Source organism: Cervus canadensis, chromosome 6 (assembly GCF_019320065.1).
Source record: "Cervus canadensis isolate Bull #8, Minnesota chromosome 6, ASM1932006v1, whole genome shotgun sequence".
Lineage (NCBI taxonomy): Eukaryota > Metazoa > Chordata > Mammalia > Artiodactyla > Cervidae > Cervus > Cervus canadensis.
The window spans coordinates 7,786,202-7,799,448 of NC_057391.1; the positions used below are offsets into that span (position 1 = coordinate 7,786,202).

General features: G+C 46.5%; 1 protein-coding gene across 7 annotated transcripts in view; it reads left to right on the top strand.

Moving 5' to 3' along the window:
- Positions 1-13,247, top strand: part of PDE8B (phosphodiesterase 8B) — a 328,820-nt gene that overhangs the window by 258,176 nt on the left and 57,397 nt on the right. For all 7 annotated transcript variants that reach the window (XM_043470718.1, XM_043470716.1, XM_043470717.1 and 4 more), the window contains 2 exons: positions 524-612; positions 2,869-2,929. In XM_043470718.1, coding sequence (XP_043326653.1) covers positions 524-612; positions 2,869-2,929 — 150 coding nt within the window. The remainder of the gene's footprint in view (positions 1-523; positions 613-2,868; positions 2,930-13,247) is intronic.

Sequence of the window (13,247 nt, forward strand, 5' to 3'; positions counted from 1 at the left end):
CTTCGTCCTGCCCAGTTCCCCAGGGTCTGGATGCAGGAGGAACCTCACACTCCCCTTTGCCTCATCCATGGAACCTACCAGGAGCCAGACTGAGCCCAGAGAAGGCTTGACTGGAGGCCCCAGAGGATAGTAGAAGGGGAGTTGAGATAGATTTATAACCACTTTTTCTACTTCCTCATGTGGGCAAGTTAGTTGGCACTGCTGAGCCTCAGCGGACAGATCTGCAGCTGAAGGGGGATGAGTACCAGGCTCGCAGGTTGTCATAAAGATCTCAAGAGAGACCTTAAAGAATTCCCTGACCTGGTGCCACCCCGCCCATGGGGCTGAGAGCTCAGCGCCTGGGACGGGCAGCCTGGCTGTGGCTGGGCCCCGTGACTGAGCCTACTCACGCCACGATGGGCACAGCCAGAGAGCGGTGTTCTGTGAGGTGTGGGAGTCTCACTGCTGAACGTGGTGAGACCCTCTGTAGGAGCCGCTGAGCACCCGGACGGAAGGATCTTGAGAGCTCTCTTTGTCCGTGTAGGAGTGGCAGGGGGTCTACTACGCCAGACGGAAATCCGGCGACAGCATCCAGCAGCATGTGAAGATCACCCCGGTGATCGGCCAAGGAGGGTGAGCGCTGACTCTTAACCTCTGCTGTTTGAGGGGCCCCTGTGGGCATTGGGTCTGTAAATGGGAAATGCAAGTGGGTTGAACCCACCAATACAATAGGATTGGGTGTGTATATAATGTGTGCCAAGGCCACCTCTGCACAGCCACTGAACAAATCATCCCCTCTTCTCCTGCTTGTGGGCCTTAGGGAGCCTCAATCCAACTGTCCACCTCCACCTGGTTGTCTGCAGTTGTCCCCACGCTCCAAGGAGCCAGTTTGTAGACCTTCCCTGTCATCACTGCAACTACAGAACATCGGGCCTCTTGGGAGCCGAGCTCCTCTCCTTGGGGTACCGGCTCTGTGATGATCTCGCCAGGCCTCGGGGCTCGTTCACGAGGGGAGAGCACGAGGGTCATGCTTAGGAGAGAAAGGTGTCTGACCAGAAGCTGAGGCAGCTGATTCCATGTAACCTCAGCTTACCAGAGGAGCCTATTCATTTGCAGAGAAACAAAGAAAATAGGCAATTCTTTTTCCTTCTCCCAGTTGTTTTGTGAGAAGGTTTATGGAGCCAAACAGGACCCCCTAATAATACCCCACCACAGAGCCTTTGTAAAGGAGCTTGCAGTCAACCAACCAGCCTCACAGTAGAGGTGTATAAGGTCCACACGCCGTTGGGTGGCATTTTGGAAAAAGAGCAGTTACGGTGTGAATAACCAGAAAGGGGAGTCCTGTCCTGACTTGCTGTGTGTGTTAGTCACTCAGTCGTGTCCGACTCTGCGACCACATGGACTGTGGCCCACCAGGCTCCTCTGTCCAAGGAACTCTCTAGACAAGAATACTGGAGAGGGTTGTCATTTCCTCCTCCAGGGGATCCTCCTGACCCGGTGATCGAACCCAGGTTCCTGCATTGCGGGCAGATTCTTGACCGTCTGAGCCCCTGGGGAAGGTTGGAAGACATTCTGTAGCCAGCAAAGTGTCTGCAGGTTGCTTCCCCTCTGATTTTACTTACTGGTTAGTTTTGAAACTGTTCCCTGCTCAGTTCAGAGACCACTGCCCCAGGTTTCCTGCTCTTCTGCTTCACCCCAGGTGGTGGGGGCACTGGGCACTGGCATGCCCTGACAGGGGTCGTGAGCGTGCAGAGAAAGGCCCCCGAGGGCCCCTTCACCCCACCGAGCACGCAGGCCTCCGCGGGGCCATGTCCAGCAGCAGTCATAACTCAGGGCCACGCTGGCCCTTGTTTCTGATGTCATCCGTGGACTGTGTTTTCAACCTGAGATGCACTTGTGTGATGTGTGTGACCAGAATTATTAGCTTACAAAGCAGAGGAGACCATGTTACTCTTTGGTGATTTCTGTCAGGATGAGTTTTTCTGATCTTTCTGATTTTATGGGTAAGAGCAAGAAGTTCTGTTGTCCAGAGGCAGTGTTATTTTTTCCCCCCAATATTTCCCCCCAGTGAATTATCAGAAGAAAGTCTCATTAAGGGTAGGGACATTGTACCTCTTCCTATTTAGTGAAGCTCAATACAGAATAACCAGCATGTTCGATTCTGTCTTCAGAGTCCTCAGAGAAAACTGAACCCAAGAGAGACAGAAGCAGAGCCACAGAGAAGAGGGGGATTACTGTGAACCCTAATGTGGCCTGTGAAATTCTGCTCCACTCTGGAGAAAAGTCCGCTGATCTCCGTGTAGGACTGAGGCACCTGTTGTCTTTTCCGTCTCCTTGTGGTGATGACCAAGACCACAGGCAGTCTTGGGATTCTGTCCATGACCTTAAAATAAGAGGACTTTTCTCTGCCCTGGAAAATGCCATCACGTACGATGACCAGGCTGTGAAAGAATGTGGAATATTAAAAATAGCAACCATGGACTTTACTCAATGTCCAAATGAGTCTTGGCCTTCTATATAAGCTATAAAAGTGTTCATGTCTGCAGAATTAAAACCCATTTTGCTTCAAGTAGCATTTCATCCTGTCACCGAGGCTGTCTAGGAGCCGGCCTTCAGGAGTCAGTTAGAAATGAAGTATCCGTTAAGGGAGTGTTTCTGAGCCAGTTGTGATGAAAAGGAAAGCCCAGTTTTTGAAGGCAGGTGTAGACTGTGTGTAAAAAAAAAAAAAAAATGCATCTTTTATAGATTGTGTTTTATTGGAATTTAAAACCCGCCTCAGAATGGACCCTGGAGTTTTACTTGAAGAAGATTCTGTTGATGTTTTCGTTTGCTAACTTGTTGAGTTGTCTCGTATCTGACTCGCTAATCATGGATTATTTATGTTATTAGGAAAATCAGGCATTTTGTCTCCCTGAAGAAGCTGTGTTGCACCAGTGACAAAAGTAAGCAGGTAAGGTGTGCGGCTTGCCTCGTTTGCTTCATTGGCGTGACCGCGCGTCCGTTACCCTCTCACCCCCGCGCTCTGTCTCTTTCCGCATCTACGGTAGTTGCCAGCGTAGAGGCTTTAGGGCCAGATTAGGCTCTTAGACAAATAGTAAAAGAAAAGATTCTCCAGCAAGCCTGTGCACTTTATTAGTAACGCTACATAGGTTATGGTTTAGCTTGTGACTAAACAGCGCAGGACCAATATATTTAATGAGATCATAAATTTTTTTTTTCTTCCAAATAAAACCCGTTCTAATTTTCTACTTTAATTTCTTATGTGAAAAGTATATATTTATTTGAGCATTTCAACCCTATAAATTCATGTCAAAAACAAATCATTTCCAGTTAGTACTGTGATTTTCTTTAATCACTGTGTCATGCAGAACAATATATTTGAGTGTTTTCTGAAGTAACAGAATTTTAATAAGTTGCTGTATTTAGGAACTTTATTTAGGTAGTTTTATCATAGAAAACAGCAATGGTGTTGGCATTTTTTTTGTTTTTGATTTATACTTTAGTACTGGATTGTGCGTATTTTCACTTTATGCTTTAAAGTTTGTTGATTAAAAACTATTCAACAAACTTAATTACCAATGGTCTATTTTTTAATAAAAATCTATTTATTTAGATATACTCGATGTGCAATATTATGTAAGTTTCAGTACAACATAGTGATTCACAATTTTTTAAATGTTATAGTCCATTTATCGTTATAAAATATTGCCTATAATCCCTGTGTTGTTCTATATATCCATGTAGCTTATTTATTTGATACATAGTAATTTATACCTCTTAATCCCCTGCCCAATTTTGCTCTCCTCCCTTCCTTTTTCCCACTGGTAACCACTAGTTCTCTATACCTGAGTCTTTCTTTTTTGTTCGTTCATTTTATTTTTTATATTCCATATATAAGTGATATCATAGTCTTTCTCTGCCTTATTTCACTTCACATAATACCCTCAAAGTCCATCCATGTTGTTGCAAATGGCAAGATTTCATTCTTTTTTATGGCTGAATAGTATTCCACTGTGTGTGTGTGTGTATGTGTGTGTGTGTGTGTGTGTGATCTATTTTTGAAAACCTTCAAACATGGCCTTTGACTTGGATGAAGATTTTAAATGAAGGGACAGTGTCTGTGAAGGATATGAAGGGCTTCGGGGCATAATGCCTTTTCGGGTAACGTGTCGGAGACTTGGGAGGTAACTGGGATGAGGAGGAAGCCCGGCCAGGCAAGGAGGTAAACTAGGAACTGCAGACTGAAGATTCCTGGGCTTCTCCCAGTGAGAAGGTGGCTTCCGAGGACACAGGCGGAGTACAGTGAGCTTCCAGCTGGTATGTAGACCCTTGGAAGGTATCCATGCCCATGCTTCTTTAGAAACTAATGATTCAGCATTTGTATATATTGTGAAGTGATCACCACAGTAAGTGTGGTTACCATCTATCACCACACATAATTACAAGTTTTTTCTTTTAATGAGAATGTTTAATACCAACTCTTAGCAAATTTCAAATATGCAACATGGCATTACTAACCGTAATCCGCGTCATACACTACATCCTCGGGACTTACTTGTTATAACTGGAAGCTTGTGCTTTTTGACCTCCTGCAGCCCTTTCACCCACCCCACCGCCACCTCTGGCAACTACCAAACTATTGTCTGTATTTGTTTGAGTTTTTGTTTTAGATTCTGCATATAAATGATGGCATGTCGTGTCTGTCTTTCTCCACCTGACTTACTTCACTTACCGTGGTGCCCTCGAGGTCTATCCGTGTTGTTTCAAATGGCAAGACTTCCTTCTTTCCTATGGCTAAATAGTATTTCATTGTATGTATAGAAACCACATTTTCTTTATCCATTCAGCCATCCACGGACACTTGGGTTGTTTCCGTGTCTCAGCTATTGTAAATAATGCTGCAGTAAACATGGGGTGTATAAATCTTTTAGGGCTAGTGATTTTATTTCCTTTGCATAAATACCCAGGAATGGAATTTCTGGATCATATGGTAGTCCCCTTTTTAATTTTTTTAAGAACTTCTCTGCTATTTCCCATAGTGCACCAGTTTACATTCCCAGCAGCAGTGCACAAGGGTTCCCTTTTCTCTGCGTCCTGGACAACTCCTGTTGTTTGCATTTTATTTACTTTTTGGTAATAGCCATTTTAGTGAGTGTGAGTTTATATCTCATATGGTTTTGATTTGTATTTCCCTGATAATTAGTGAGGTTGAAAACCTATTTGTGTACCTGGAAGTCTTCTTTAGAAAAATGTCTATTTGAATCCTCCGTGCACTTTTTTAATTGGATTGTTTGTTTGCTATTGCTATTGAGTTGTATATTTTTTAGATGCTAATTCCCTTATCAACGATGTGATTTACAAATACTTTCTCCCATTTGATATGATATCTTTTCATTTTGTTGATGACTCTGTGCAGTCCCAATTATTTATTTTTGGGGTCTTTTTTTGCCCTTGCTTTTGGTGTCAAAAAATCACTGCCAAGACCAAAGTCAAGGAGCTTATCTCCTATGGTTTCTTCTAGAGTTCCATGATTTCAGGTCTTATGTTCAAGACTATAATCAATTTTGAGTAGATTTTTGTGAATGGTAAGATAATGACTCAGTTTCATTCTTCCCCATGTGGCTAGTTAATTTCCAGCACCATTTACTAAAGAGACTATTCTTTCCTCTTTGTACATTCTTGGCTTCTTTGCCATAAACTAATTGACCATATATATGTGGGTTATATCTGGACTCTGTTGATCTCCATCAATAGGTGCGTTGATCTGTGTCTGCTTTTATACCAGTACCATGCTGTCTTGACTACTCTGACTTTGTAGCACAGTTTGGAATAACAAAGTGTGACACCTCCAGCTTTGTTCTTCTTTCTTAAGAATGTTAGAAAAGCATTCCAGAATAACAAAAGCAACCATGTACTTTTTTGTAAGATTTAGTTTGACATAAAAATGCCTCCATCAGCACGGTTTCATCTGGAATCAAGCGGCTTTCATTATTGACTGGGGGATTTTTGCAGAAACTGATACCTGTGGGGTTACTACACCTCCAGTCAGTTATGTGTTAATACCAGAAGTCCATGCAGAGAAGCAAGTCCTTGGAGACCTCTGAGGAAGGAGGGGAACTGACTTTTGTAGGTTAAAAAAAAAAATTCAGCCGCCAGGTTTAGACCTTGCAGGCGGAAGGATGAGGTCCACTGAGAGGTGCAGTGGGTGCAGGGAGAACCGTAGGACATCCTGGTGGCTTTCAGAGGCACACTAGTGAACCCAGGCGGTGCAAGCCCGCGTACGGGCCGTGAGACCGCAGCGCAGGACACAGGCCCGCTGGGGCCCATTCACGCCTTTTCATAAATGAGTCAAGGCAGCCCACATCGCTAGCCAGGCCTTGCTCCTCCTGCTTCGCCACTTTCTGCTTTAGTGAATGGGACCCTGTCTCCTGGTGTCATTCTCCCTGCAGCCCCAGGTCCCCAAATTCTGCCAGCCGTCCGTGGTCCAGCCCAAATGACATCAAGTTCCAGCTCCCTCCTCAAGCCCCTGAAGTGCCTTCTTTGCTGCGCACCACGCCCACCCTTATGATGCTCCCCAAGTGCCTCCCGGCCTCTCCTCTCCAGCAGGGCCCTTGGGCTGTTCTTGTCTGTGTGTGCCTGTGCTGCCTGGCACTTAGCAGGTTCCCAAGCTGTTGGTGAGCTGGGGTGGACATGAACGGCCCGCTCCTGGCTTCTGGCCACCTGTAAGCTCTTCCTGTGGAGCCAAGCCCTTCGCACAGGACTTAGGGATGCAGAAGAAGAGGGGCCGCCTCCTCTTTTCTGAGGCTCGAAATAGAAATGTCTTTACTGCCATAAATTAGCTGCTGTTCTGAGAAGGATGAAGACGCGGGGCTCGGATGTCCTGAGCCATTGACGTCACCTAATGGTGCTACTCTGGCCTGGAGAGACACTCTCAACTTTCCGATAACAAAGGATTTTTATATCTCTGGCCAGCCATGGTGTTTTTCCTCCTCATCAAAGGAGGCTACAGTGAATAGTGCTGGGTCTGTGACAGGAAGGCTCCCTGGGGGGTGGGAGCAGCCCATCTACAGGCAGCTCCAGTAGCAATGCTTTCTGGGGTTTAGCCCTGACGTCAGAATCCACCCATGGGTCTGCATTTTAATAAAGGATGAAATTGGAAGCCAGGCTGCTGTCTGCTGGTGGTGCTTGACATCAGCCAAGATCTTTTTTTCCTGGATCTTTCCTAGAAGCACAGCCCACCTAATAAACAGCTCCTGAAGAGTCCCTTGTTCCCGTAAATCTTTTCCAAAAGGCTGGAAATGCCCCCGAGAGGTTTGTCTGCCGTCAACATCAGCTCCCTCTGCAGCTCACACTTTCTCCCCAGTTAAGTATTAATATTAAACAGCTGTTCTATCTGGTTCCAGGGACACAGCCTCTGCTCCAGAAGCCATGGGGTCCACAGACAGATAAACAGGACACATTTCTAGAGCACAGCGTGGGGAGATGTGAACCGGGTGCTAGAGAAGCACAGAATGCAGGACCGCATGAGGCTGGCTAGGGTTCTTTAGGTGTCCTCTAGGACAAAGGGCTGCAAGCTACGGGCCAATCATGGCCTGCTTTGTAAATAAAGTTTGATTGGCTCACAGCCTCACTCTTGGTTACATGGCACCTATGGCTGCTCTTCTTCTAGAACAACGGAATTGAGCAGGTACACTGGAGGCCATGTGGCCAGCAAATCCTAAAATAAATGCTCTCTGGCCCTTTACAGAAAAAATTTGCCTACCTCATTTCTAAAAGATTATTTTCTTTCTTTGATCTCCTACTTTCTGAGGTCATGGGCCATCTGCCAGTCCCCTGGAAGGGCCCCCTCCATGCCTGTGGGATTTCAGGGGTCTGCAAAGCACAGTCCAGTGGTCAGATATGTATAGCAGAAGGAGGCTTCCGGGATCCCAGCTTTACACCAGCTCTTCCTAAGCTGGCCTGGTCAAAGCAGAGGGGGTCTCCACATTGCCTCCCCCATAGCGCCCACCCCCGAGCCCAGGTTCAGCGCAGCCCACATTCTCATTTCTGCATGCCTTGGCCATTAGAATACAGGGAGCATCAGTCAGTTCAGTCGCTCAGTCATGTCCGACTCTTTGCGACCGCATGAATCACAGCACGCCAGGCCTCCCTGTCCATCACCAACTCCTGGAATTTACCCAAACTCATGTCCATTGAGTCGGTGATGCCATCCAACCATCTCATCCTCTGTCGTCCCCTTCTCCTCCTGCCTTCAATCTTTCCCAGCATCAGGGTCTTTTCTAATGAGTCAGCTCTTCACATCAGGTGGCCAAAATATTGGAGTTTCAGCTTCAGCATCAGTCCTTCCAATGAACACCCAGGACTGATCTCCTTTAGGGTGGACTGGTTGGATCTCCTTGCAGTCCAAGGGACTCTCAAGAGTCTTCTCCAACACAACAGTTCAGTTCTTCGGCACTCAGCTTTATAGTCCAATTCTCACATCCATACATGACTACGGGAGAAACCATAGCTTTGGCTAGACAGACCTTAGTTGGCAAAGTAACATCTCTGCTTTTTAATAAGCTGTCTAGGTTGGTCATAACTTTTCTTACAAGGAACAAGCATCTTTTAATTTCATGGCTGCAGTCACCATGGGCAGTGATTTTGGAGCCCCCAAAAATAAAGTCTGACACTGTTTCCACTGTTTCCCCATCTATTTGCCATAAAGTGATGGGACCAGATGCCATGATCTTAGTTTTCTGAATGTTGAGCTTTAAGCCAACTTTTTCACTCTCCTCTTTCACTTTCATCAAAGAAGCTCTTTAGTTCTTCTTCACTTTCTGCCATAAGGGTGGTGTCATCTGCATATCTGAGGTTATTGGTATTTCTCCCGGCAATCTTGATTCCAGCTTGTGCTTCATCCAGCCCAGCATTTCACATAATGTACTCTGCATATAAGTTAAATTAGCAGGGTGAAAACATACAGCTTTGATGTACTCCTTTCCCAATTAGGAGCCTGTCTGTTGTTCCATGTCCAGTTCTAACTTTTGCTTCCTGACCTGCATACAGATTTCTCAGGAGGCAGATCAGGTGGTCTGGTATTCCTGTCTCTTTAAGAATTTTCCACAGTTGGTTGTGATCCACACAGTCAAAGGCTTTGGCATAGTCAGTGAGACAGAAGTAGATGTTTTTCTGGAACTCTTTTGCTTTTTCAATGATTCAGGGGATGTTGGTAATTTGATCTCTGGTTCCTCTGCCTTTTCTAAATCCAACTTGAACATCTGGAAGTTCACAGTTCACATACTGTTGAAGCCTGGCTTGGAGAATTTTGAGCATTACTTTGCTAGTGTGTGAGATGAGTGCAATTGTGTGGTAGTTTGAGCAATCTTTGGCATTGCCTTTCTTTGGGATTGGAATGAAAACTGACCTTTTCCAGTCCTTTGGCTACTGCTGAGTTTTCCAGATTTGCTGGCATATTTTAGGATTTGAAATAGCTCAATTCCATCACCTGGAATTCCATCACCTCCACTAGCTTTATTCATAGTGATGCTTCTGAAGGCCCACTTGACTTTGCATTCCAGGATGTCTGGCAGTAGGTGAGTGATCACACCATCGTGATTATCTGGGTCATGAAGATCTTTTTTTGTGTAGTTCTTCTGTGTACTCTTGCTGGGGAGCATAGCGCTCCCCAGTGGCAGGCTTCAAGCCCTGGGGCGAGTGTGGCAGCTGGTGATGTCCGTCGAACTTTGTCACCTGGTCCCTCTTCTCATGGAGGAGGGGGACATGCAGTCACAGCAAAGCCTCTGGGAGAGGCTTGTGTCTCATGTCCAATAAGAGGAAGTGGTTTTGTTGTGAAGTCAAAAAGCACAGCACACCCAATGAGCAGCTCCCGAAAAGACTCCCTTGTTCCATGGGGTAATAGCAGGAGAAAGTCATGGCCGGGCTCGGAGGAGGTGGTCTGCTTTCTGACTAATCAGCGTTCCAGGACATAGGCTGGTTGTGAGCAGACAGACCAGCTTGACCTGAACTTTGCACAGGGCTTCCTAGAGCTGGACAAGAGAAGTTCCTGCCTTCGGAGCTGCACGGACCGCCTCCTCACCCTCATGACAGGAGGGTTGTTTCAGCCCTGGAAAATAGGAAGGACATAATCTCTGTATGAAGGAGAGCTAGTTAATGTGAATCCATTTGGCTTAGTGGAGTCTTTGTTTCTGTCAGTGAAGACGTGTGCAGTCGTCCTCACAGACTAACATCAGTATGGGGACCGGCATTTGGAAGTGCCTGCTTTAAAAGCACCTTCACACACGGGACTTATTTTGGGGATAGTAGAGGCAGAAATAGGGACTGAATTGGCCAAGTCTGCAGTTATGAAACCTTGCTTTGAGATAAGCTTTTCAGGGTTCACACTACCATGCCATTTTATACAAGAGACTTGAATGTCTGTGGATTTTGATATCCATGGGGGTGGAGGACGACCAGGGGTGGGTCCCATGGATGCCAAGGGGTAACTGTATGTTTTATAGTAAACTATTTAATCTTGAAATTGTTGTAAAGATTAGGGGGAGAATAGAACTTTGCTGTAATAATAATGCATAATACTAAGCCTGCCATAATCGCCTAAAACAAGATACAAAGGATGTAGAGTGCCAGGGAGGGAGAAGAAGGAATGGAAGATTAGTTTAGTGAAGATTTAGTCTTGTGAAGATTTGAGTGGGGAAGGAGAAATGGAGCCCTGAAGGCAGAAGCAGTGGGGAGTTTTAAGGTATCACATTAGGCTCAGTGTGGGAAAGAATTATTAGAATTGAAGTGGAATTGGTAGCCTTTGTGGGTAGTGAGTTCACTACCATGGGAGGTAATCAAATAGAAGTACACTGAGCCTTCAGTGGGAAAAGCTGTCTTGGAAAGTCACTCACTGGCCAGAGGTTAGACTAGAGCAGTGGTTATCTAAATGTGGTTCCCAGGAGCAGTAGTGGCTCCAGGAATTTGTTAGACTTACAGAGCTCAGCTGCAGAATCAGAATTCAGTGGGTGGGCCCGGGCAACCTGTTTGTCTATTTATGGCTCTGCTGGCTCTTCATTACTGCGTGTGGGCTTTCTCTAGCTGCGGTGAGTGAGGACGACTCTCTAGCTGCAGTGCGTGAACTTCTTACTGCGGCGGCTTCTCTTGTTGAGGAGCACGGGTTCTAGGCGGGCTTCAGTGGTTATGGCATCTGGGCTTCATTCTCCTGAAGCATGTGGGATCTTCCCGGTCCAGGAATCGAAGCTGTGTTCCCTGCATTGGCAGGCAGATTCTTAACCACTGGATCACCAGGGAAGCCCCTGCCAATCCATTCTAATAAACCTTCCAGGTGCTTCTGACTCACTCTGAAGATTAAGCACTACTGGCTAAGAGAAATGGTTTCAATACTCTGTTATGTGAGTTCCAATCACAGGTTGATGAGCAGAGGCTGTTCTGGATTTGATACAGGCAGGAGCTGGTTTTCACTTCTGGCCCTCCAGCTTTCCCCTCCTGAGCTTGAAGCCCGTTACCCAGGCGGCTCAGAATCCTGTGTGGCAGACGACCCCCAGCATGCTCCGTGTTTGCCCAGCTTATGCCCTAGACCTGCCCGTCCCAGACTGAGCTGCAGCTCATCCAATGGTAACGTTCTCGAAGCATGAACCATCATGAACCATTATGAGATTCCAGGAACTTCGTATAAGAAAGAACATAGATTAGCTCATCAAAGATATCTCAGTCGCATGATGACTCCATGTTGAAACGATAACATTTTGCACATACCGTGCTTAAAATGTTAAGCTAATTACACCTGTTTATTTTTTAATGCAGCCACTAGGAAATGTAAAATTATATATGTGGCCTGCATGTGTGGTTCTCACAATGTTTCTGCTGGTGGCCTGGCCCTTCCCTCCCCTGCTGAATCGTACCCCAGGCCCAGCTCCCTGCGCCCTCTCAGCGGCGATGGGGGGCCCGCGTGGCTGTGCGCACAGTCCAGCTCCCGCAGCGAGTTGGCGCAGACTCACCGGGCCTCCCAGGGCCCTAGGAGTGCTTGCCCGTGACGTGACGGGTGCTGAAGCAGACCTCCAGGGACACTTCTGTTTGGGATGGTGTAAGGGTCACCTTTTGTTTGTTCTCAAACTGCCGCAGAAATCTAGCTGTCGCTTTCCAAAGCTGTAGGGTAGACAGTGGGGAGCCAGGGCCCCCTCCCCCCACCCACTGCCCCCACGGCCCCAGAGCTCCCACCCTCAGGCCGGCCTTCTCTGGGTGTGCCTCGCCCCTTGCTGCCCTGACCTCTAGTCTCCCCCATCCGGCCCCTCCAGGCAGGCGGCCCAGCTGATAGACATCTGCATGATTTGGGTGCTTACCCCCAATATGCACAGAACAGGGGCTTCATGCTCAGACAGCCCCATCCCACCGCACTCTCTGTAAGACAGGAAGAGTGTGGCTGGTGCAGGGAGCCAGGAGAGAAAGATGGGGAGAGTCACTTGCTGTTTCTAGTCACTGCTGATCTCCGGTGATAAAAACATGTTTTCAGTGCATCCTAAGTTCCCACTATTTAAGATGTGTCACATGGGGGTTTTTTGTTTTCTATTTCCTGTGTTAACATAGAAAATGTATCCATAGAAACAAGGTGGGGAGAATTTTTTCCATAGCCTCAATGCATTTATTACTGATGCCTCTTTGTATTTATAACACCATTATACTTCTGCATCCTAAAAATACATTCTTCAAGTTTCTGGTCTGTCAAGGACCTCAGCATCCAACTAATGCTTACTTGGATTTTATTAGTGTGTTGATTTTATCCTCACTTTCTATACTGATGCCTTTTGCGGCAAATATATCTGAGATGCACTTCTCCTGCCCATAAGAACACAGAATCACAGAGTTGTTGGGAAGATCATCTAGCCCATTTCTCTCCCCCAGATATGTAATATATGTCCTCTTTAAGTGAGTATTGCCTGGATTATCTGTGTCACCCAGTTTTGAATGATGTAGAGCCTTTGCAGCTTCCTTCAACCCAGGTTCTCTCCCCTCCAAGAATCTTCCTGAACCTGCCTGCCTCCTCTGTCTCCACGGTGAGGGTGATGGTGACACTGTTTTTCTGTATCATCTATGTGCTGTGGGTCAGTTCTCACCTTGGGCCACTGCGCATGCCTGGTAGATATCAGGGAAGTATTTTGAAAGCTAACTTTTACTCCCTAATGCAGTAACATTCAGAAGGTATAGGAAATCAAAGGGACAGCCTTGTCTGGTACCAAGTTATTATTTATTACATGTAGAGTTTTGATCTGTAC